This window comes from Equus quagga, chromosome 6 (genome assembly GCF_021613505.1).
Source record: "Equus quagga isolate Etosha38 chromosome 6, UCLA_HA_Equagga_1.0, whole genome shotgun sequence".
NCBI lineage: Eukaryota > Metazoa > Chordata > Mammalia > Perissodactyla > Equidae > Equus > Equus quagga.
In genome coordinates, this window is record NC_060272.1 from 93386179 (window position 1) to 93412971 (window position 26793).

The window sequence follows — 26793 nt, forward strand, 5'->3', positions numbered from 1 at the left end:
TAAGCAGCCTCATTTTTATCATGTTTTCTATTATCTCTTTCTTTACCCTGTTATCCTTGGAAACTGAAGTTGTACCAAAATTAAAATGTGTTAATTAAAAGCTTATTATGTGTAGTAAAATGTAAAACCAAAAACGATTACAACTAATAAAACCTTAATAAAATGATTTAAATGTAATTTGAGGATCATTTCAGAAAACATTTAAAAATAACATTCAAAGTGAAAATAAAATGTGCCCCTTTGATAGGATTTGGTGAAGATACTCAAATATTTGTGGAATGAATGAATGAGTGGATGTAATCATAAATCATTCTTACCATTCACTAAAAGGTTTTAACCTTTCTACAAAAGGTCTTTAGGAGAACACTTAAGATCACAAATGCATTTTCAGGTAGGATTTTCTCAAACAGAGGGAGCTTTGAGGAATACACAATAATAGTCCTTAAAACTTAGCCTAAGTCACCAACTCTTTCCTTGCCCGTTTGGGGTGAGCTTGCCTGTCTTACAGCCTAGGCCAGCTCCCTCCCTCCCAGCTCTCAGGGACACAAGGCAGGCTGGGCGCACAGGGAAAGAAGGCTTACTAGACATGAGCTGGAGGTGCTGCTTGCAGGAACACTGCCAGGAGGAAGTCAATCAGAGAATTAGAGAAAGGGAAGCAAAATGGGAGGACACTAACCAATCATTAGGGATAACAATGTGCAAACAAGCTTGCAAGCTGCCTTGAGCGAAAGCTGTTTTTCTGTGTAACAGTTCCACCAGGACCCCTGGACCCCTATACAGGTTGGGCCTGCTGTGTTGTGGTGTGAATGAAATGCAGATTCCCAGATCTGGGAAACTCTGTTCTCTTCCTAGTGGAAGCCCAATGCTCACATACCTTAAGCTAAGTCAGATGCACCCAATGAGAGACATTCTACAGCTCTTGTAACTCTCTGCACTTAACTCTACCTGGAGCCATGAAAATGCATTTATTGGGGGAAGGAGGAGAGATCTCCTCCCTCAATGCAAAGAACAAACAGTAATCCTTCACGTTAGCAACAACAAGAAAAAATTCTTCTAGGGCAGCTTTCTAACAGAAATTAAAAGCACACCATACGCATAAATTAGAAATCCTGTTCTTTACCAAGGTTTTTTAGGGAGTTCTGAAGTGGAGACAGAGCTAAAAAATTACTTAAATATATGAGAGTCTTTGTTATGAGAGAAGGGAAATTACTGCCTCTTAGAGCCTCATCAAACTGTAGCACAAAGATTAGATTATGACTACATCACTCAATAACATAGTCTCCTGATCCACAGTAAATGAACCAGTTTAAAAAGAAAAGGTGAGGGGAAGGCACACCAGTACAAGATAGAGAGGAATGTGTGGACTTACGATGTACAGCTGCTCTGGCTTACGTGCAATCAAACTTTATCATGCTTTCTGAGGGCAGGTAAGCAAAGCCCTACAATTACAGAACACCAGCCTCTTCCCCCTTTCCCAGTGTTACCAAGCTGTGCACATCATGCCGTCAGGGGCCGGCATATCGTATAAGGCCTTTAAGCTCCAGGCACACTCTTCAGTAGACAGTAACAAAGCTGAACAACAATCTCTGATAAAACACAAATCAATTTTCTGGCTCGTTTTTAAGTTTACTCCATATTTAGAAAATACCAATAGTAATCAGCTGGGAGAACAAAAAAGGGAAGCTCACCTGTAAGTATACTGAAAATTACTTACTTAAAAAACAATGTAAAAGCTAGGCTGTTAAAGAAAATGTTTTATGCACAGAATTCACATCAGAAAACAAACCATGATTCTGGCACAAGAGTACAACTGCCTACCCACACCAGAAAGCCTCCTTAAAGAGCTTGAGGCCTGTGAAGTCAAATCCTGAGTGTCTTAGTTCCTCTAGAAAAGTGGAGGGACAGGGCTTGGCTGCAGGTAGTTTTGAGAAATGATCCCAGAACAGGCGTGGGGCATAGGGAAAGTCAATCAGAGGAGAGAAACTCAAAACAAGGATATATTCTTGAGTTGATCACCACCACAGGCAACTGAAGCTCCATTCTGCTGGGATCCTTTGTGGAGGAACATAGAAAGTGCTTAAAACTGCCCACCAAAAGGACAGGAGGGGGGCCTTCCAGTGACTGACTCCCTAGGGGTCGAGGATTACCCCATGGGGTGGGGGGACAGCTCTCTCATGCTTCCACGCTGCACATGCGTAAATGAAGGGTGGAGTCCCCACAAAAAGCACTGGGAAAATGCAAGAGCTTCCCAGTGTGGCTTTCGGGAGGTGGGTCAAGCTGGGGATAACATGCTGTAATGACAAAGGCAGGAGAGAAATGCAGAGGAGGGGTAAGGTGGGCCTGGTAAGGACAACACTGCTCAGCACTGCTGCCATATCTGTGCCCAAAAGAGGACAACAGCAAGGCCACTGCAAAAGTAACAATATCTCTGGAAAACCCTTTATGAGTAAACACAGAAGAGAGGAAAATACGGCTTTTTTGATACTTAATAACTTTTGCTTTTGTTAAGGAAGTGAAGTTGTATTTTTAATTTTATTCAAATTTTGTGTTATTGGACGCTGTCATGTGAGGGAGGGGAAAACAAACACACAAACACAAGTTTTTATATTTACCTACAAATTTATATCTTTCAGTTTTTTGCCTAACAGCCAATTAGTTTAAAAAGACAACAAGGGAAATGACCACAGTGGTGCATCTAAATGCCTCTGAAACTGAAAACGGCATTTTGAAATCTATAATGAAAAAAGAGGGACACACATTTTAAAACTATCATACAGCAAGACCCTCTGCCAAAATGCCAATCTGGAATGTGTATGTATATAATTTAAGGGCCAATCATATGACAAGGACAATAAAACAAATCTTAAGAGGAAAGAAAAAAAACCCAAAGGTATTGTCTTTCTTTTTTTAAATCAACTCAAACACAGAGGATGGTAAAGGCAAAGTCATTTAAATCATTTCCTTAGTAATACAAGTAATATTTAAATAGATTTAATAGTGCTGCTCCAAACCAATGAATTATGGGTTTAAAACCTATTAAAATGTAATGTTTTTTTCCTGAGCTGAGAGGAGAGAGATTTAAATCCACTGAATTTTAATATTTCAGCTTGAGCTGCAGGAGGTAGAGAAAGTCCAAATGAACTATTCCATCAGCACCATTCAAGCATGAACATTTTAATCAGTTTTACTTCCTTGGAGTTCTCTAACACAGTTTACGCTGTCATTCTGAAAGCACTTAACACAGAGAGTGTGAAAAACCACCAAGGCTTGTTATTGCCTTCACAATTGATGGCAAATAATTTTGCAGACTTCCTATCATTAAAATGTCACTGCTAAAAATTGAGGTTCAGCATTTCTTGTGCTAAACTGCATTTTCCTACAACACCATGGCATACCTGTTCTTAAGGATTTCTTTAAGGGAGTGTGCTTTGCTTTTAAAAAAAAAAAAAAGCATATTTCTATCATTTTATTCTTCAAAGAGTCAGGTTAAAAAAGAGGGGGAGGGGATCCAAAGAAACTCCATTTTCTGTTTTTACAAGCCAAACATTTCCTTTTGCAATGTTTGTACTAACAAAACTTTTTTCTTAATGGTAGTTTCTTTGGAGAGATTCTTATGAGGTTCCAAATCAGCCTCCTTTATTAAGCATTACCGCATTCACACAGCATGTGCTGATTATATAGTGTAATGGATTTAAAAAGCATTTTAAGATAGTCAGATGACTCAATTTAATAATACAGGAAATGAAAACATCATTTCTAATTAGATCATATTACTGATTTAAAACTACAATTTGTGTGTTGTTCCAACAGTGTGATCGCGCAGAAATTCTAATTTAAAAACACAGTGGCTAGTAGGACACATGACAAGATCAAACCAGAGACACAACGCTCCCTCAGCCCATTTGGGGAAACTGCGGGAAAGCTTCAGGGAAGTGTAAAATACGACCAATTCAAAACAAAACACAAAATATTAACTGTAGAAAACAACACAGGAATTTTCCTGGGTTTTTTCCTTATAAATAAAAGATAAATGATATTTAACTTATTTCAATCTATCAACAGTTTTAAACTGAACATGACCTGTGAAAGAAATCATTATAACTGTGTTTCATTCCATTAAACACAACTAGCTTACTGTCAAGAGAACAAGCTGCCTCTCCAGGTTTCAGGCTCACTTCAGCATTTTGCATTTAAACTGCATGGATCACTGGTTTGGCTCATTTGCCAATGAAGGTAGAATAATATTGCAGAGTTAAAAAGGTGCTTCATCAGATTTCATTAAGTCTGGGAACATTTGTGCTTGCGTAGATGGTGCACATACATATAAAACAGATGCATGTGCACTGATAAATAAATGAAGGTCTGCAGGGGCTTCAGACAGGTCTTTGCCTCTCAGGAGGAAAAATTTTCATTCCCTCCGTGCAGAAAATTGTTGCCGACTACATTCTAAAGATCAAGTAACAAAAATCTAAAATTGACCCCTCACCACTTTCAGTAGCAGGTCAAAATACCAGCACCTCACAACACGGCCATGTCCAAGGGCAGCCAGAACAGCGGGTGCATTTAAAAGTCCACAGTGTTACAACTCTGAAAACGACTGGACACAAGGCACTACCAGGGCTGAAACAGACAAAAGACCAAAGACGACAGAGGACAGCAGCAGCAGAAAGGCATCAAGTAAGTTGATAATTGAGCTCTTTTCTTGCTTGGTTTGTGACTCCTGAAAACTGCTGGGTTTGTTTTTCTATTTCTGCAATCAATTTTTCAGAATAGTCAGATTATGTGATTTTTTTATTCCATTTTCTACTAGGATACAAATAATTTGGAAATCCCACCAGATCCAGCAACTACAGCACATGCTGCTTTGATAGCATGCAATTCGACTGAGTTAATTCTTCAAATAAGTTTTTAAGTCACAAAATTAAATTAGCTTTGTTTTAATAATTAAATCCATACACGCACAATATGTCTGTCAGTAACTTGGCTACAGTCTAATAAGTCATCCTTTCCCTGAGAAAAGGCAATCTGCCATCCCATTCAAAACAAAGTATGTAAAATGAAACAGATATAAAACAGTATTAAAAGTGTACTTGATGTGATGAAGGGAAGGGCACTTGTTCTGATTTTATACCTCCCCTCATGTTTTTAAGCAACATCCAACACAAAACAATGTGTTTTTGATTTAGATTAATCTCTCCAGTGTACAGACAGTAACTAATAAGACTCGAAAAAGAAACAAAAAGCACCGTTTTCCTTCAGAAGGATGCCAACCAGACAGAAGGTAGGATGGCTACCTGCGTTTTAGCATTTCAGACAATCAATCAACGCTAAGCCAGAAATGCCCCAGCAAGCCCTCCGGTCAGTCCTCACTCCACACAGTCTCCTTCACGGCGGACGGCGGACAGGGTAGCGGCTGAAAAAAGCAGATTCTGCCCCTGGTGACCTCGGGAGATTTGGTAACCAAAACCAGCCCAGCGTGAATACAACACACACTTCGAGCAAACACAACTGGTATATATACATATATACTAACTTTAAGATGAATGCCTTCTCAGTGTTTTAAAAAATTTATTACGCTACTCTTTTCTGGAATTTTAGGAAATAAAAACTAACTGTGAAACGTAATCATCTCTCATCTCTCCCTCACCCCTGGCAGAAAATGTATGACAAGTGAGTCTGTAGTGTGGCTTGTTCTGATTCAGGCTCTTCTTTCCCAAGAGCCCTTCTGAGGAAATAAAGGTTACTCTTTCTCCTTTATTATGTCTTCTAATTTACTACCACTGTTTTCTTGTGGTCAGAGGGACACAAAATAGAGCTCAAAACAGCTCATCAAAAAACAAGCTACAATCAGACTACTGCCCTACCACCATCGGCAGTCACCCCAGAGTTCTGATTTCCTTGTTAAAAGACAGAGGCGTAATTGAAGCAATATCTTCACTTCAGATTGATTATCAGGCGACCCTTCTCGGCATCTTCACTCAGCAATTTGAATTTTAATGAAAGTAAATGGAATAATTAGCATTTCAAAGTATGTTTGATACACTGAGGGGAAAAAAGAGAAAAGACTTTTGTGTATAATTTATACACAAAAGAAAGTATTTGGGAGGGGGCAGAAAGAGGAAGGTACAGTTGTAGTGTCTTTATTAGAATAACCTAAGGAACTGCTTGTACCAGGTGCATAAATAGAGATGTGAATATTGTGCTCTTTTCAGCTAAGATTTCTCACCTTTATTATTTCTAAGTTTTAGCACCTTATTTTATTACTTGTTATCTTAATCTGGGAGAACAAAATGGAAGTGGAGTGACTGCCCAAACCCATGAATTCCAGCAGGATTTCTATGCAACATTAATGCTACTATGCAGGAAGGATTTTACAACTAGGCCACTGATTTTTCAGAAAGGTGTAGTTCATCTATTATTTTCTACTACAAATGGACACTAGCCCACAAGAACCACTCATCACAAGGGAGGAAGAGTAGCAGGGAGATGTGAAAATGCACATTTCACTAAAAATGATAATAATTAAGATAATCTATATTTGAGGAAAGATAAAAAAATCAGGCCATTTTAACATCAGGGCAATGTGTATCTTTTTTCTGGCGTAGGTTAGCAACAGTAGCTGATTGCAAAAGAAAGAAATATTATAAAAGAGAACTACCCAGTCTCCTTAGGGGAGAATTTTTGGGAACATGTCAACCTGAATTGGTGAGAATGTGATCCAAAGTTTCTGAGGCAGCCATCAAATTTCACATGAGACTGAAGGCAAAGTGCTTAATTTCACTTTATGGACTTCTATTGCCCTTTGCCCCTTTGATGGAATAAAATTTAAGAAGAGAAAGCGAGAGAACTGATGACAAACACTAAGATCAGAGCTAAAATGGAAAGGCCACGTACCCCAATGATGGCGTTCAGTTCTGCCATGGTCACCTGCTTGGCCCGTTCCACAGCCTGCACCACTTGTTGCTGGTGCTATAAATGAAGATCAGAAACAGAATACAATTATTTGTGTCTACTCAGTCAAGAACAGCTTTTCCTAACATGTCCTCTACCTTCAATTACATGCAAAATAGGATTTAGGGGTCTCCATACTCCAAATAGAAGCCCCAGGTGGAGGGTGACTAAATCTCTAGGGTACATTTGGGTCTACACTGCTGAGAACTAACTGGGCATCCAACTGCGCCCCCATGAAGGATGCTCCCTTACAACTGGTAGAAGCAGCTTACATTTTCCTTTCATGTCAGTGATGCAAACTGACCCAACACCTTCCACTAATACTACAAACAAAACAACAGAACCCATTCGACCTGCTTTCTTTGTACCCCCTTTTCTCTGCCATCTACATAAAAACTTTCAAAATACTTCCTATAAATATTTATTTTTAAAATTTTTCCTGCTGTCTGTTAGTTAGAGTAAACACCGGAAGGACATACAGAACTAAACATTCATGTTTCTTCTGGAAATGTAAAAAGTGTTCACATTTTAATTTCTGTCAGGAAGGGCTGCAAATTTAAAAGGGATTAAAAATGTACAACTCTCCCTAGCAGTAAAGTTTAAGAACTTCAGGTATTTCTTTTAAATGCAATAGAAAAACCAAAACCTGCAAGTTTAAGTTAGTTTTCCTTTGGAAAAACTAGGACGAATAGTATATGAAAATCCCTCTATCCATGATTCAGTTCTAAAGAAAATGAGCAAGAACTGCCATTAGTAATTTTTATAACATTAGAAAAATAGCACAGAAGTCTCGACATGGAGGCACTCACTTACATCCGGACATACACAACAGCTTAGACAAGTACCCCCAAAGTGTAAATATTATTCCCAACTAAATACACTCGAACATTCTAGGATCTACACACTCAAATTCGGTCTAAAATAGTCTCTTCTCGACTTCTTTCACTAGGTTTAGTGAATGAAGAGCCAAAGGGACTGTGCTGTGAAACAGGCAGTCCTCTGTGTGGTCGGGAAGAGTCTCATTTTGCCTGATCCCAGTTGAGAAATGTAGTTAACTTTCTCCACTGACTTGAAGTGAACATGAAGCTCAGCTATCATACTGCGCAATACATACAAAGAGGTAAGCCACGAGTGAAGCGCGAAATTCTCCCTGAGCTACCTTGCACTACATTCCAAAACCCTCAAACACACAGTCACTGAGATCAACCAGGGTGACCACTATCCACCTCCCAGCTGTGGAGGGGTGGTGATGGGGGGTGAGGGGGTGATGTGGGAAGGGAAACTGCTTAAATTAGTCATCTACAAGTGGTGTTTTCATCCTTGATTTCCTAATAGAAATGTGTATTTTGTGCCTGCAACTAATGGGAAGAAAAATGTCAAATAACAGATCACTGCATTTTAAGCTTTTACTAAAACTCAGAACATTAAACTATGTATCTCTGATTTTTTTTTTAACTGTAAGAGTTTAAAAATAAGGGCTTAAGAAGCAATCCCAAAGTATTCATAGATATCTCCATCCATTCTCTTACTCTTTAATAAAGTATTTGTCAAAGTGAAATAATTCATTTCCCTCTTTTCTCCAAAGAAAGTAAAAATCCTAAAGATTTATGAAAACACTAGAAGGAATCAAAAGGCATAGTCAGTAAATGAGCAGTAACAGTAGTTTCTCCTCGAAGCCAGCCTGACCATGTATGTTTACTGACTACCTACTATGTGCCAAGCACAGAGCTCATGTTTAGATTTAAGGCAATGTGTGTATCAGAGTAGTGAAAAATGGCAGCAGTTGGAAAGCAGAGAAAAAGATAACATGTAGGACGACTCTGAGACTTATCTAGTACTCAAAGTGAGTACATGCATGGAAATTTTATGGGATTTCCCACCTCTTACTTTCCAACATTCAACAATGGCTGCGCAAAATGTCCAAAACACTGAAACAGACGCCAAAACACCACACGTGTATACATCCAAGAGGTATATCATTCATTCCACTCATGCACCCATTCATTCAACAAAAGCTTTTAAGCTCTTACTCTGTGCCATTTCTGTATATTACTGAAAAATCTCCGTATTACTGAAATATCATCTACTCTGTATTAAGTACTCAAAGAACACTTCTATGAGACAGAGATGCAGAAAATGCATCTAGTTAAGCCCTTCCTACCATGAAGATTGATCAACTCTTGCTTCATAAACTGGATTCCAACTGCCAAGATGGGCAAAGATGCCTTAGGCTGAAACCGCTCTGGCTCAGCATTAAAATCAAGTGCATTTACTGAGAAAACCAGAAACACACCAGTGAACCATGACACTCACATGCTCCTATAGAAACTCTTGCTAAAAATCTAAAATGACAATGGAAGTCACAACTGAGCTCCTCCCTTTGCTCTCATGGCAATGGCCATGGGCTATAATACCACATCTGAACTTCACCTGTAGTTCAGGATTTTACTTCCCTATTTCTGCTTACAACTGTGAATCATCTGCTGTTTAAGGACCTTTGGAACAGAAGCTCCCTAAGGGAAAGAATGCCTCCTCCCCTGTGTGCTCTCAAAGCACCAGAAACACCCAACATTGCTCACTCAGCCACACAGTAACATTACACCACAGACTAAAGCAGCACACGCCAGGAAAGGGGTGAAAATTAAAACTTGGGGAAGAAGGGGTAAACGATCACAAAAGAAAAAATGAACACTCGAGAAAGAAGCCTAAAGTACTCCCATAAACTGACTCACAGGGGGCATTTTTTTTTCCATTTTCAAATTTTAACAAGTAAGCTCTGTGATTCAGAAAATACAGCAAGTTTTTCACATCTTCTCAGAACCACGATGGCTTTCCCATTATGTCTGCCATCTCTTCCCCTTTTCTTCCCCTGCCCCATCTGTTCCTCTCCTCACTCCACCCTACATCTCATTTCCTCTCCCACTTCCTGCCTATCCCCTCAGCCCCCTCACCACAAGTGGTGACAGCCACTCCAGCCCCAGGAAATCTGCGGCAGGCAACACTATGGCTGCTCTTATTGCTCAAGCTGCTCACTCAGATATGAGCTCCCGGTGTGACCTTTTCACCAGTGCCACCAAATAAAATGCCACTGAGAATATATTAATAAGCCAAGGGTGAGAGAGGGGGCCTCTAACAGGGATTTGGAAGAGGAAAAGAATGCCCAATTATTTATTCTTTAAAATACTGTGATTGATAATCTTTTTTAAAATCCTGAAAAAAAAAAAAAAACCCCTACACATTGTGGTTATGGTTGCACAACTCTGTAAATTTACTAAAAACCGTTAAATTGTACATTTACAATGAGTGAATTTTATGATGTGTAAATTATATCTCAATAAAATATTGAGATTTAATGAATACAAGCACAGTTGGAAAAAAAAAAAAGCCAGTAAAATGAAATTCTATATGCTAAATCACTTGCCTACTTACTTTCATCATAAAATTATTTTTGCATTTGTTCTGGAAAAGCATTGAAAACTTTTTTCTACAAGAAAGAGGCTGAAATAATTAATATAAGCTCAGCAGTCCAACAAAGCCTGCTGAGAAACAGATCTCAACAAACCACTAAAGTGTGTACAATCCGTGTTTAACGTACGCTTCTCAGAAGAGATTACAATGACAATACCTGCCATGAAAGTACTTTAGGGCATGGCAATAGATGTGATACCTCTAATAAAAACAGTAATAAAAAACTCTATATTATAACCTAGAATTTTTTAAAATATCTCCCTTATTGATAGGGTCAGTAAAGGGGTAGTAAGAGCAGAGATGTAAAATGAAGTATGATTCTTATAATGAACAACACTGACACTCCTGACAGGTGGAGACACAAGTGAGCAAGAGATAACGGTCCCCCTCCTCACAGAACTTCCAGACATAGAGAGTGCCCTACAGTACCAGAATATAGGAGAGAGAATCCTAGGGGAAGTTATAGGAAGGAACGGCCAGCACATTTCCTGGGGCAGGAGGATAGGGTTTTGTTTTCTTATTCATTCATCCAATTATTTCCGCACCTACTATGCACCAGGCACTGTGGTAGGAACTGAGATTAGAATAATGAACAAGACAGACAATGCATAATACTCAAGAGGCTCTGTAAAGTAATTACAATTGGAGAGTAATGTCCATGAAGAAAATTACAGGATGCTATGTAATCACTTATCAGGGAATTATCTAACCTAATCTTAGGGCTGAGGGAAGATTCCCTAAGGAAGCTGACCCAACAACTGAGACTTGAAAGATCTGCAGGAGTTCTGTGGATGAAGAGCAAGGAGAAAAGAATTCCAAGGGGAGGGAACAGCTTGCTTGCGTAAGGTCCCTGAAGGGGAAAGGAGCTTGTCTGTCAAGGAAGAGAAAGAATGTGTGGCTGGAGGAGGAGACTAGGGTAGGGGAAGTTGGGAGAGACAAGGCACAGTAGGATTTTGAGGGCCTTCTTGGGCATGTGTGGCAAGACACTCATGCAAAACTCTTTAAAGTGGAAGAGGTATTCACAAAAAGAAGAGCAAAGGCAAGCGCATAAAGTCATTAAGTCATTTGAGTACGACACAGGCCTACCCTATAGAACCACGTACTACTAGTGGGAAGTGAAATCTGTAAGGCAGGAGGAGCCCAAACAGTTGAAGGGCTTTGCATGACATGCAAAGAAGTTGGACTTTATCCTGGTAAGACATTTTTTATTAAAATTTTTTAGCAGCAGAGTGCCATCAGTTCTGCATTTTAGTAAGACAGACCTGGGAATAAGAAGAAGCCAGACGGCAGGGAGGTGAACCAGACTGGAGGGAGAACAGCTAGAAGGCTAACGCAGTATTCTAGGTGAAGGACACTGAGGCCTGAACTTGGACCAAAGATCCTTTCTGCCAACAGGAATCATTAGCCACATGTACATGAAAAACCACTCAATCTGAACTAGAAAGAGCCTTCAGAAATCACGAGATCCAGATGCCAGTAGCCTCCCAAGCACTGTACCAACCAACCAACAAACCACCCTCCATATTTCCAAATGCCTACAGACTTCTAAATGCTGCCTGGGCTGAGGAGAATGGGATGGTGGCATTGCAGCACCAACCACAGGTCAAAGGCCATTACTATATCTAATGATGAATCTCCTCTGTCACACCCTAGTAAGTAATCAATCAGCCTCTGCTTGATTACATCCTCTGAAAAGGAATTCACTACCTCACAGAGAAGCTTTTTTCCATTTGGGAATAATGGGCCCTAATAGTGAGTGAAATCTACTCCCCATAACTTCTTCTCACTGGCCCCAGTTTTGCCTCTAAATTCTCCTCCACTGGAGTGCACTTCAGGTATTTGAAGATGGCAGAATGCCTGTGTTCAATTCTCTCTATTCCAGGATAAATATCCCCCGGTCACTGGCTCTAGGCCACTCATCTTCCGGGCTACTCCTCTGGTATGCCTGATGCCTGACGTGACTAGACACAGTACTCCAGGTGTGGCTGAGCAGAACAAACTGAATGTCCGTGTCCAGTAAGTCAGGCTAAAATCCTACTGAGCTTTTGTCAGTAACTCTACCAAGTTTATTGACACAAAAAAGCCTCAAATTTAACCAAAAACTCCTCAAGTCAGCCTCTTCTAAATGGTATTCAAGGAAATGTTGGTCTCACAAGTTGTTAGGTATTACTTTAAAAAAAAAAAAAACCAGGTTTAATTTGGCTAACATCTGGTAAACTGCAGGTCTTCTTCGAGCTTTAAATCTCAAACAGAGTGAATATGTACACAGGGCTTTCCAAACAACTTCAGCTATGGAATATGGGATTAAAGCTCTGAGGAGCACACCTTGGGAAATAATGCCCAAGGTCTTTTTCTTTCTGATCCTTCAGCCTTGTCTTCTCCATTTTCATTCAGCTGGGGATCGGCCATTCTTTGATAGATCCAACAAGCTCAAGTCCATGCTTTCCAATAGAACTTTCTGCAATGTCAGAAATGTTCTAGATCTGTGCTAAGAATATGGTGGCCACTAGCCACATATGGGTGGATAATGAGCACCTGACATGTGGCTAACGTGACTGGGAAACTGAATTATTAACCTTATTTAACTTTAAATCCAAATAGTCACAAATGGCTCTGGCTACTGTATTAGGCAATGCATCTCTACTTAAAGTATGGTATAGCTTAGCCCCAGTAATAATCCAATCACTGCCTAACTGAAAGTCAAAGAAATGAATCAATTTCTCAAATTAACGCTAATTTCTTTGGACACATAAAGATAAGGGTTTTTAGCACTGCTGCCTTTGGAAGGTGGTCCACATTTAAACCTGCAGAAAAAAAGTTCTCCCTCTGGAGAATCATCTTTCACTTGCTGAGGACAAGCAGGCCATAATGCCACCATAAGGATCTCACCAAACATCCAATTATCACCAAAACACATGGTCATGTAGAACAAGCCAATAAGTCAACCATGGTACCTGAGACAGGATTATGCTCTCTGATACCTCATTCAGTATTGTGGGGAAAAAATACATTTTAAATAAAAGGTGGGCCAATGCAGAAATCAGAAAAATGGACCAAATCCTCTAAAGCCCCAATCCAGGTCTATTAGTTACTTCAGGACATTCCTTAGATATACGGGGCTGTCATAATACCTTGCCAACTCTGATAAAATGGCCCTGATTGGGAAGCAGACGTCTCCTGTGAAGGCTGCTGGCATTTAATGAATGCTCTTGAAGACAGACTTACGGGTGTCACTGCATACTTATCAGGGGATCTCTGGTGGTTTCAGCCAAGCTCTCCTAACATCAAACCGTGTTATCACAAGCCATTGATTCCTTACAAAGTTAACAAGCAATAAGATGAGTTAACCTGGTGCCATTATGAGGCGAGAACACTGCCACCAGTGCATGTAACCACCGCATTTTGTTCATTTCCTCCCTAAGGCACAATATGAAAGTGACTGATCACGTTTTTCAACTTCCATTTTACCATTATTCTATACATGCAAAATGTGGTTCAGAGTAAATCAGTACCGTGTTAACCCAGATGCCAAATAAACAGCATTTGAGATACACCTATATCTCATATATCTCAGAAAGGGCTGGTCTTCCAGCAAATTAAAAGAACCAAATTTATGGCATGTCCAAAATAGAAATTCATGTATCATTTGATTTCACTAGCTATTCTAGTCTATTGGAATTTAAATAAATGCCTATTATCACCATTACATAAGTTGTATATTTTCTACCATTTAAATGCAATGCAGAGCACCCAAACAAACAGAATTCTGGCAAAAAAACACTAACTACTTGCTACTACCCGTTAGAAAAGCTAACAGGGCAATAAAAACCAAGCTTTGAGTTAAAATTAAATTTGCACTAAAAAGCATTCAGGTTCGAATGTTCCCTTTTCCCTAGGTAAATATAAGAATAAAAGTAGAAGGCTTAAAATTTTCACTCCTAATTTCCCGTTTATACTCTAAAAATTCTAATGATCATAGAACTACTGTTAAATGTAGTCAAAAGAATGATTTGAATTCTTTATTTCATTTGTTAAATCAATATTTACAGATGCAAGGAAAACCAGCTGCTCACAGGTAAGCCCGGGCCTCCAAGCTGGGCACCGCCCTGACTCCCTGTGACTCGGGAGGTCTGGTCCACAGGGCTCCTCCAGCAGCCTCGGAGCAATCCAGTTTCAGTAACTCAGGGAACAAGAAAATTCAGCTATGGAATTACAGAGAAGTGGGGGAGGAGGGGAATATTCATCCTCCTTGGCACTGAATGACTAGAAACAAGTTGTAGCAATCTGCTGAAAACAAGGTTAAAGATAAATAATGCCATTTCTCCAAAGGTAAGGATGACTATGGGTTTAATAAATGGGAATTAGGAAGCCACTGGTCATGAGGAACCACTTTTATGCTCTCTCACTCCCTCCAGTAAGGTATACACATTTCAGGTTACTTTAGGCTGTGGTTTGGAAATGATTTGAGGCCCAAGACATTAAAATGGATCAAGTTTGATGCTACAAAACAATCAACCTGAGTTAATTTTTCTAAGATGTCTTAAAACTCCACAAAACAAAGAGTGATTTATCCAATACATCTTCCACGATATGTACTTATGCGAGAGGAAGACTGTCAAAAAATTTGATCCCATTTTCCCCAGTTCAAGAACAATACATGTTCACAAAACAGTATGTCTGAGATAGGTAAGGTGGAAAGGACTAATTTAAAGACTTGAAAAATGTTCCACTCACAAGATGAGATTTCCCTAACAATAACTTTTCTAGCTTCAAGTGGCATTTTCCTTCCAGCAAGGCTACCACAAAACACGGCAGGCATATGTGTGATCTGCTCTACACATCATTTGATTGAGAGGTGTCTTCAAGAATCTTTGTACTTTTTAAAATATGAGCATAAACATAAGCTGTGCTTTTAGACCTAGACGGCCCACAGGGCCCATACCATCCATGTGAGTTCCTTTCCACCTTTTGTGAATGGATAAATGATAAACAAGACCTGACAGGTGACTCTCTTCCTTACAATTCAGACCTGGGAGGAGACTTCTATAACAAGAACTATGCATTACTGTATATTTTCTGTGATAAATTAAAATATGAGTTGTGCTGACTATCTAGTCGGAGCTAAAGTTTATCATGCAAAGACACACCATTGGTTCAATAGGACCTCCCTTCAAATCAACACTGGCAATAATAATAATGACCACTATTGTTACTTAATACACAGCACTGTGACTAGAATCAACTGCTAGTTGTCTCCTGATATCCCTTCTCTTACATTAGTATAAGTTTTAGGTGGGCATAATGGCCACTCAGCTAAGACCACATTGCCAAGTCTCCTTGCAGCTGGCTGTGGGCAGGGAACTAGGCATTGGCCACTGCAAAGTGAGCAAAAAGGTGAGCATCCTCGACATCATGCCCTTAAAAGAAAACACACACGCCCTCTCTCTCTTTACCTTCCTGCTGGCTGGGGCAGGACGTGATGGTGCTAGGGATGATGAAAATCAATAGAGAAGAGACTTGAGTTCACCACATCATGAAGTCACCAAATTAGCTACAGCTGCTTCTATGCAAACTGTTATGTCAGAGAGAGAGCAGCTTTTAACTTCACTAAATCACCATTCCTTTGATCTCTGTTAAAGCAGCCAAATACCCAGCTAGGTCCTTTACACTGTAACTTATCGTCATATAACAAACCCTACAGCACAGATACCATGTTATATGGATGAGGAAACTGCAGCCCAGAAAAGCTGGTATTTTGCTCAACATGATAATGAGAGAAGCAAGCGGCTGAGCCAGGATTTGGTCCCAAGTCAGCCTGACCTCAGGCTCTTACCACACTGCCTCTCACATAACTCTTCCAATGAACTCTGCTCCTTGTTAGCAGAGCAACACATTTCTGAAAATACCACTGTACCCTGGGGAAAGATGTTCAACTATAAGGTAAGACCCTTTCACCTACTGACCTACAGCCCACCAGGAGTCTGAAGCTCTCAAAGGTCTTAGGTGCACCTTGTTGATCACCATGAAACATACCCTAGCCAACCCAAAAATCCTCCAAATCAGGTCCTCAGCTAGTGCCCAATATATAATGTTTAAGCAATCTAATAGATTAAGATAATACTTACTGGTTTACCAAAAACAGAAAGTATTCCCTTCCTTCTGAAAGATAATCGGTGTGGAGCTAACTGCCCACCATTGGAAGCAGTCCTTGGAGCCGCACGGCCCAGCTACCTTCACAGGAAGACCGCCAGCCAGCTCCTTATGAAATATATACCTTGAATTCTTCCAGTTTTTACAAAGTCCTTCCTCTCCAAAGGTCTTGGAAACCAAAATAAGCTGGAATAGAATCCATTTCCCAGGAAAGGGAAAAAAACAAAACTAGCATTTACTATCCCAAGTGCTTTACATTTTAATACATATAATACACATTATAAAGATGGGGTTATTCTTGCCATTCTATAGGAACATTAAGGCTCTGAGAGATCAACTTTCCCAGCACAAAGCCAGTAAGAGGCAGAGTTGGTCGGATTCCAAATTAGCAGAAACGCTTGCACAAGCAGCACATAGTTTTAAATCTACATCAGAATCTCCTTAAAGGTGTGTTGAGGGGTGGGGCACTCGAGTTAAGTCCGTACTTACCGGCATCCTTCAACTCTGCCGAGGGGCCCATAAGGTCTAATGGTCTACAAGCTATGTCCTGAAATCACTGATGAAAAGGAGAGTCTATCCATATAAACTACTTGTAAAAACAAAACTAACTTCAGCTCAGCAACCAGGTATTTTCAAAACAGCCAGTTCCCCAAATGGACGCGAAGCTTGTTTTCCTAGAGTGCTGTGTGGGTAAAACCAGCCCCATCCCAAACCACTGCTCCTTCAGAGGGGAGCGTTACAGGCTGACCACCTTGAAGAGCTGTCACCTTCTGGATCTTTGCTTACTGGTTGAGGAGAGACAGGTGTTTGCTAAATTGGAAAACTAATTTTTGGAGCTAGAAGAAAATCACCCTTGGGGCTACCTAATATGCCTCACTGAGATTTTTTAGCTAGTTCACAGCCCTGGGTTCAGTTTTAATTTACACTTTTTTCCTTCTATAAGAAGGACATTAGAGGGAAGATAACCAATTTGCATTCTTCTGGAAGGCAATGACTAAAAAGGGGAGGGAGCGCTGGCTCCAGGTCCTCCCAGAAGAAAACCTGGAGCTTCCCTGGCGCCGCGGCAGCCAGTACTACTGCCGGGCAACATGAGGAGGTGCTCACTGTGTGCTCAACCGCATGTGTATAATCCCAAGCAATCCTCACAGGGATCACACGCATTCCAGGCTATTATTAACCTCATCATACGGACAAGGAAACTGAGGCTTAGTGAGGGCAATCACTTGCTAAAGGTCACCCAGCTTAACTCGGTCATAGTAAGCCAAGCAAGGCCTAACAGGGAGGCCAGGACTCGACCCAGATGTGACTGTCATCATCCTGGCATCTCTTGCTTATGGAACTGCCAACAGGGAGTTGATTATTTATAGCTCCTCCCCAGCAAAGGAGACCCAAAGCAGGATAGAGAAGAGCTTCCCACTTGTGACTTTGAGATTTGCCTTTTAAAGAAGAAATCGGAGGGCACCAGAAGATAGATCAGTCTGACCCATTCCTAAAAGAAAGTGGGAGCAAAAAACAGCTTCAGAGAGGTGGACTCATAACATTTCTCTGATAGTAGGGATCCTATAAAATTTTAAGAATTGTAGTTCCTCACTTTAATGGTAAGAGGTGGCAATATCTTCGTCTAATGCCCGGGACTTTGGAAGTGGTCTGTGAGTGCAACAAGCACATCGTTAAGATATATATTGGCTATAACTTTTTAAAAAATGTTTTAGTGAAATCTAATAGGAAAGTTCTTTTTCCTGTGATTGTTATATACATAGACACAGTTCAAGTACTTTTGAACTACAATTATACAACCTTTACTTCTAAAGAAAAGTCTTGCCATTAAAACAATTTATTGAGTAGCTATCATACAGTACTATATATTTTTTTTAATTTCAGAAAATGTGACAAACTAAACACAAGCATTATTAAGCAGGTTCATTAATCAGCACATGGGAGGCTAAATTAAAAACAGACTTCACCTAGATGTCTGTAAATTTACCTCTTGTTCCTGTCAAACTCCAAAATCAACCACTGGGCTGCAGTTTATGTACCAGTCTTCAGGGAATGTTTCACTTTTTTTCTGAATACAATCACTTAATTTTTAAATAAAAACATTTTAAAATCAATTTGAATGCCACAGCTGCCGTTTTGGCAGTGAGACCGTCACAGAGAGAGCCGGTGTTAAAAGATCAGATTAAGAGCCTTCAGTCCTGGCACCGAGTGACGCTCGCAGCCATGCAAGGGTGATTTTCCATGCCTCTGAGGAGACAGGAAATAGAATTCATCTTCCTCTAAGAACCTGCCTCCTTCCCTCCCTCCAGATTCTGGTCCATCTGGCCTCAGGGTAGAAGTGAGGAGTCTGAGGCTCACCAAACGCCCACAGGAGGAACCAGGTGGGCAATGTTCAGACACAAAACATCAGAGAGGCCCGGACTGGACAGGAGCAAACGCGTCTGTGGCCCACACAGTAAAAGATAAACACACACCTTAGGAAACTAAAAAAAGAAGAGCCAATTAAATCCAAAGTAAGCAAAAGATATATACTGAATTAGGATTTAGAAAACCATGACACAGGTCATTCATTACACATGAATCAAGGATTTCAACCAAGAAATGTGAAAGTATTGGAGAAATAAATAGTTGGTAAGATTATGATGCCTATAGTCCCAGCCTCAAGCAGAAAAAGGAGTTGCCAGCATCTCCCCATGGCTTTCCTCTACAGGGTACAACTTTCTTCGCCAATTAAGTCCAGTCCAGTCTTGCTCAGCACCACTCACATTACACATTCTGTTCTTATTGGACCCGCTCACAGAAACAACAGAACTCACGTGGGAAAACAACCTATTGGCAAATCACCTCCATCAACACCCCTAAGACCTCCTTCCACTTCTGAACATAACCCCACAAATCCTACAAAAATGCTATGGGAAAACGCTGTATCGGTGATTATACATAGGGGTCTGTGCCTGCAGAGGTCCAGGGCTAATACCACCCCAGGGATAATTCAAGCTTTTCTCTCTACCTTGGGGTATGACACCTCAGCCTGGTTACAGCTCTGTGCATTATACATTCTTCCCATTCTCCATCTCCATCAAGCAGACCTGCTAAAAGTAAGAAGAAATACACACTGGTCTGCATCAGGCAAAGGCAGCCAGGCTTCCCAAAGAAACGCAAACAGGCCCCTTAACTCTCCTTTACCACTCCATCTAATCTAGTCATCACAAGCAAAACCTAAGTAGGAGTAGGTAAATGGGGATACAGTGGGTGGTGGTTTTGTGGTCACATCTAAAGGGGGAGAAAGACAAGATACCCTTTGTTGTTTGTGATCCAGAAGAGCATTTGAATTCAGGATGTTAACCTAGGTCCACGGTTTGTGAGCATGAGCACCCCCATGGGATACACAGCTGATGAAAGGCACTCATGGTTACTGCGGTCTAACCCAGCTCAGACCAAACAAGATGACACACAGGAACCCACCTATGTATAATACACGAGCATACTCAAATACCAGTTGCACGCTAACATCAGCACATGCCCACTTGTAGGCAGTCAAATGAACCGCTCTCCTGAAAAGCGGTGGCGCAACACACTTAAAAGAACTGAAGGGTAGGAGAACAGTGACTTGGTGCCTTCTAGCCCACAACACAAAGCACTGTGGCTGCAAGATATGCAGATACTCCATTAGCTAGCTTCTTCCTTCTCACAGCTGATCTTACCTGAGCAAATGAACCTTTCCAGCACTCCCACCTAAACTTTGTAACTAACAGAAGTAAGCAAACACAGAGGAAAAAAAGCCAGAAGGAAGTCACCAGGCAGTAGAAATGCGTCTCCTCATTCCACTGTGGGTACTTGCAGACAGCATGCACTTCCACTGGGGGTGAGCAAGAGAAAGCGAATGAGTGGACACCAGCCCTTGGCAATGGGTGAGAACCATGGTACCCAGAGCATTAAGTCCACTGAGTCTATGCTGCCTGTCTTTTTCCAAATGAACCAACAACACAGACTTCATCAGGTAATAATAAGTTTTTGTTTTGTTGAGGAAGATTAGCCCTGAGCTGACATCTTGCCACCAATTCTCCTCTTTTTGCTGAGGAAGACTGGCCCTGAGCTAACACCCGAACCCATCTTCCTCTAGTTTCTATGTGGGACACCTACCACAGCATGGCTTGCCAAGCGGTGCCAGGTCCGCACCCGGGATCCGAACCGGAAAACCCCGGGCCACCAAAGTGGAATGTGCGTACCTAACCACTGTACCACTGGGCCGGCCCCAATAAGTAACTTTTTCAAAGCAGCTAGCCAAAAAATTGCATTAGTTTGTTTACTGTGTAAAGCCTTTCTACTTGATATGTCTTCTGCCAACTCCTAATGCCAGTGATAAAAGTGTAGAACAAGCTCCTGTCCCTGGGAAACTTTTCATTTGACCCTATTAGATGCCATTATGACAAACAGTCAAAATTCTGAGCAACACTATGTCATCCAATGACAGCAAAATGTTTTACCAATTGAATTTTACTTCACACATTAGAAAATATTCCATTATATAAACAATTATATGGCACTGCATATTAATAAGGTGTAGAAGTTGGAATGCAAACACTGTATCTTAGAAATGTGCAATACAAACACCAAGAGACAAGGCCAGAGAGTCAGTTCCACAATCCCTTTTCTGCAAAACCGCTACAATGGCACCTGCTGGCCCAGGCCCAGAAACCAGCTGCCTTACCTCTTGGGACAGGAAAGGAATGACTTGTGCACAGATAGCATTCAGTCTCTTGACAATCTCTGCCTGCAAAAAAGAAGAAAAAAAAAAAGGAAAGAAAAGCAATAAAGAGAACAGTCAGCTGGTTACAAATTCCCGAAATATTAACAGGATGATATTAAAAAACACTTTATATTCTGGCTGGCATATTTCCTAAGGAAGAGAAAAACTCTCATCAGCAAGCCTATTAAAAGGAGTCAGTGACAACAGTGCCACATTAATAGCACAATTTACTAACCAGCATTCATCTTAAAAAGTCAACTTATTCAAGCACCAGGACAACATAAAAAGGAATTTTATTTTCATGACTGGAAATCAGCTTTCAAAAGCCTTCAACAGGACCCTTGTTCTTTTTAATGTGGTTTTTCCTAAGATTTTAGTTTAGAATGTAAAGAGACATTCTTCCCCACATCCCAGTGCCTCTCGATGAATAACTCACTAAACTTCTGCATCTGTGAGCTTTGTTTCAAACACAGGCACCGGGACTTAACAAAATCCCCAACCTCCCAAAGAACAGCATCCAACTAACCCAGTAAGTTGATTAATTCAGATCCTTAGTTTTAAATTCTTGGAGGATGGCATGTTTTCTTCAAGCATAAAAAATGCCAAATGTGTACCAACAGGGTTTTCACTGTGCAAAGTTTAGAACATGCTAAAATCTTCCTGTATTTAGCAGAAAGCAATCTGTATGTATATGAAGGTTAACCTTGGAACATTATCATTGTACTATAGATCTTCAGAAGTTCCAATAATGTCAGGTAACAGAGTTTATTCTCCAATAATTTTTGTAAGTACAAAAATTTTATACCAATAGGATGCTACACTAAGTTAAAAAAAAAAGAAAGAAAAAGAAAAGAACTACCACCAAGTTTTTTTAAAAACCTCCCCAGAGCTTCACTGATGTTCATCTTAATTTGTATTATGAGATGGCTCCTGATATTCTTTGACATGTATGTGACATGTAAATATGTGGGTTTTTATATACATACATACAAAATAGCTTCTATTTTAATAATGCGATGGGGTAAAGGAGACAAGTGTTGAGAGGCAGAAAACATAAAGCAATTGCTATTCCTGAGGTTCTTAAAATAAATTCCATCCAGGGTCAGTTCCTCATTTTATAAGAGGACAAACATGCTCTTTTTCTTGCTAAGTCATGACCAGAATGACAGTGACACTCTACTTATGCAATCTAGGTTTCCGTCTTTCATCAGCAACCCTTCTGACTTTGTAGCTATGCAATCTTTTAAATGCCAGCACCTTAAAAACTTTGCCAGCCAAGAGAAAACACAAATTCACCATGAAGTTTCAAACCTAAGCTTTCCATTCCAGTCTGCATTCCTAAGAGGATGGACAAAAACGCAGCACCAATAAGCAGCAGTGAATAAGGACCCAACTGTGCTGACCTGATTTAATTTACTGCACTGGCCCCATGGAGCATTTAGCTATCCTTTAAGAATGCTTAAACCACCATGAAAAGCTGCAATGGGAATCACCAAACCACTCTCCACCTGGACGAACACAGCACAGTGGCTATGGGGTGACATTCCAGTGTGAGCTGAGAAAAGAGAGCAGCATTCACCACACTGAAGGCACTGTGTCTCAAAGGCGTTGGCTTGTTAAGCTTTTTGTGGGGAAAGGTGGAGGGGGAGAGAATAAAGATAATGAGACACTTTGGGGCAGACCAAACTGATGATTCTAATGCTTAGAACCATCTGCCAAGCATATTTTCCTCATTATGTTGTTTACATAAATAAAATAGTCCCTTGCTGGAAGGATTGAAAAATGTGTGGGCACATAAGAAAACCGAGTTCTTTAGTTTGCCTACATAATCTAGGCAATAAAAACTACTCTAAGGAAACTTACTCATCTGGCAAAATAAAACCGAAGGTATTTATTTGGCTCCTTTCATTTTGGACCTAGAGTATTTTAACTCTGAGCAACCATGAAAAAAAGAAATCTACCTTTTATTAAAAATACATGTAGAAAAGTAGAAAAGCTGTCTTATTGATTTTGTATGTTAACATATACAACAGAAAAGGGGAGGGGGGAGGAATCTTCCAAACTCTTTAAAGGTCTCCTTTTGTTTAAAAGACTTCTTAATTTCTTTAAGTTGTCCTGCCAAGGCATTTTCATGGTCAGGCTAATTGGCGGCAGGGCGGGTGGGAAGTGTGTGTGATTTCATAAAATTAAGCAGGCCATTCCTCACTTTGAAAGCTAAAGTTGCCTCGGAAACACTGCGGCTTCCGTGGTCATCTAATTCTGCCTCTTTTGTCCCATAGGACCCAGCTTTAAGGAGGCATCATTTATTTACAGGCCTTTCCACTGGGCTTCAGCGATCAGCCAATAATACTGTGGACACACACTTCTAATGGCCTATGTTTTGAAACTGAGTCTAATCTAATGGCGTGGGGCCCAAACTCCTTTTCCAGCACAGCCATTAAAGGATGTAGGTTATTGCTGTTGTCACCATTGATATTTGTCATTGTAATGTAATTAGGGCCCTAAAATGATGCATTACAGCCCTTGGCACAGCTTCTATTAAAATCTTTTCTTCTGCTCACTGAACTGCGACCTGCTTTCTGATGAATAACAGACAGACAGCTTTAGGGTAAGGAGCAGATTCATCAAAGAAGAATTTTTCAGCTTTGGGGAAAGAGAGTGGAAAAAAGGCAACCTAGGAGGAGAAGCACTATGGGAGGAAAAGCCACAATACACATTTGAATTCCATCTGACCACTTGAAATTCTGATTGCGTCTGATGAATCTTGCTTAGACAACATATTCCCAGTCTTCGAATCACATGGTTAATCAGGGCTCTAATCTGCTATCCATCAGCCTATGCCAGGGCTGCAGCTTCCAATCAAATTTATTGGTGATGTGGCTCATGCATCCCTGAGCAAGTACATTCACAGATAGCCCATTTAACCAGGCAGAGACTCTGAAATACTGCTGTTAGGGTTCCTGGATGTTATCGTGGTATTGATGCTTTACGGACACTGCTAAACGACTGTCTGTAGATGCCCATGAATATTCCAAAACAGCATTAATGGCCCCAATAAAAGGACAACTGTTCATGCCAAAATATAACAAAATGATTGTTTTTGCAGCCAAAGTTTGTCAAACATTAACAATTTTTGACACTTCCATGACATCTTCCCCTATCCATCAAAATATTCATTTAAAAGTTCCACACATAGTATTTTCCTACCCACAAAATTCACTACCATTCTATTTTCTCCTCTAATTTCCCATCTTTACACCACCCTCCAGTAAAAAGAACCAATAAATATGATGACCATTTCCACTAAAAAAAAAAAAAAACCTATTTGGGCAAGATATCTTAGAAAAGGGCAACTTAGCAAAAAACGGCCCTCCATGAAAACACCCTGGCTGTGCACCCAACACCTGGCACATGAGCGCTGACAGGCTAACTCACTCCCAAGTGGTGACGGCCACTCAACTGGGAGCATGACCATCAGTAATGAAACAGGAAAACACTGGGAAGAACTTTTCGTCCCTTTTTTCTTCACACTCCAACTCAAGAACATTGGAAAATTTATTAACTACCTTGCATCATGTGAAAGCAATGCCATGCACTGAAAAGAAACGCCACAATTCAATCACTAGATTAAAAAGCAACAACACCAAAGCACACAATATCCAATATGTATTTTCTTTATCACTTATAACAACTTACATTCGTCATTTAAGTAAGACAAAAACTAGCTAAGCCTACACTTGAATTAAATTACATCCCCTCTAATAGCCCTAATATAATAAAAATCTAATTTTTATCTAGATTATTTCCGCCTATGATTTCCTTAAAAAATTAAACAAATTTTAACAACATAATAAACTTGAGAGAAAGTACAGATAACTTTATTTTAGTAATCAGAGACATATATCAAAAGCAATTGTTGGTTTAAAAAATATTTCTCATCAAAATAAGAACGCTACTAAACAGTATTGTTGAAATAAAACAGAATAACGAAACATTATTAGGAAGCAGCCAACCAGCAAAAAATAAACAAAAAAAACCCCTCAAAGCCCCAACAATTATAGTTTCAGGAAAACTATAGGATGATGAGACCTTTTAAAAAGTTTTAATACTTTGCAAAAAAAGTCTTAGTCGTTTGAAACAGTCCTTTCGGGACCTGTTAGATGTCCTGTTAAATTGATTCTTACAATGTTGTCACTCATTTTATTGTTTTATTAAGCAATATAAAGTATTATAGGTTATTACCTTTTACAATTAATTTGTTTTCTACAACAGTTGCTTTGCCAAAAGACTTTTTTTAAAAGATAAATTTATTTTTTAAGTGTTTATCAAGAACATATACTCATTCATTATATACAAGCACTTTTAAAAAATGAGGAAAAATTCCTTCTTATTCTGTCTGAAATCCTTTTTGGAATAAGCACAAATAAATCTTGCAACCCTCTCCTTCAGCCTCCTTTTACCACTACAGAACCAGGACTGCAATTTTTGATATCAGTCAGAAAATAAATTATCTCAATTTGTTCATAGATGTGTTCCAAATTTTCTGAGAAATGGCACAACTTCTGGAACTGATCCTGCCTGCCCCTAGATTAAAAAGCCAGAGGACTAAGGAGAAATTCCTCCTGACTTAATAAAAATCCAGACTAAAAATAAGGAAAAATATTCAAGTAGTACTATTTCTCAAAACCGACAACTCAGTTTTTATCTTGTCATCAAAATTCAACCTTACAAAAGAGATAAGAACATGTAACGAATAAAACAAATTTTACGTATTTAAAAAAAAAAAGACTAGAATAAGGCTTAGAGTTTAGATCAGAGGTATTGTCAGCACTGCTAGCAAGCTGGTAAACCAGACACCCAAGTTTTATTTTAGTTGAGGTGCTTATTTTGTGCAAAATACTTTATATTGCTTAATAAAACAATAAAATGAGTGACAACATTGTAAGAATCAATTTAACAGGACATCTAACAGGTCCCGAAAGGACTGTTTCAAACGACTAAGACTTTTTTTGCAAAGTATTAAAACTTTTTAAAAGGTCTCATCATCCTACTTCCTCTAAGAGAAAGAGGTACTGTCTAGGAGTTCTCAGTCTTACTTGAACAACAAAGTGCCAATATTCAACCATTTTTTTACCCACCCACCCTCCCGCCTCACCCAATGAGTTTAACTAAAGCAATGATTCTAACAGTAGTCCTCAAGCACTAACAATCTGCTTTGTGTTTTGAACGCATATTTATGCTCTTTTACTGCATGCTAAGTGTGCCATCAAGTACCCTGTGCGCAGCTCAGTTAATTGCATACACTGCAGTACCCCGTTTGTTTGTCCTAACAAGATCTACCGGTGCTGCTGTTTGTGGTGCTGGAGCAGGAGCGTGCAGGACAATGTCCTTCTGGACGAGTATCGCAGTATACCTACACTTCATGAAACTATCCCAATCTGTTCCCAAAGGGGAAGCTGTACTTTACTAATGCATTT

General features: G+C 39.9%; 1 protein-coding gene across 9 annotated transcripts in view; it reads right to left on the reverse strand.

The window, feature by feature from the left end:
* Positions 1-26793, reverse strand: part of TLE4 (TLE family member 4, transcriptional corepressor) — a 141616-nt gene that overhangs the window by 85174 nt on the left and 29649 nt on the right. For 4 of the 9 annotated variants that reach the window (XM_046664501.1, XM_046664500.1, XM_046664502.1 and 1 more), the window contains exons 5-6: positions 21278-21340; positions 6895-6969 (exon numbers count right to left, since the gene is read on the reverse strand). In XM_046664501.1, coding sequence (XP_046520457.1) covers positions 6895-6969; positions 21278-21340 — 138 coding nt within the window. The remainder of the gene's footprint in view (positions 1-6894; positions 6970-21277; positions 21341-26793) is intronic. The other 5 variants (XM_046664505.1, XM_046664504.1, XM_046664507.1 and 2 more) reach the window with 2 other exon arrangements.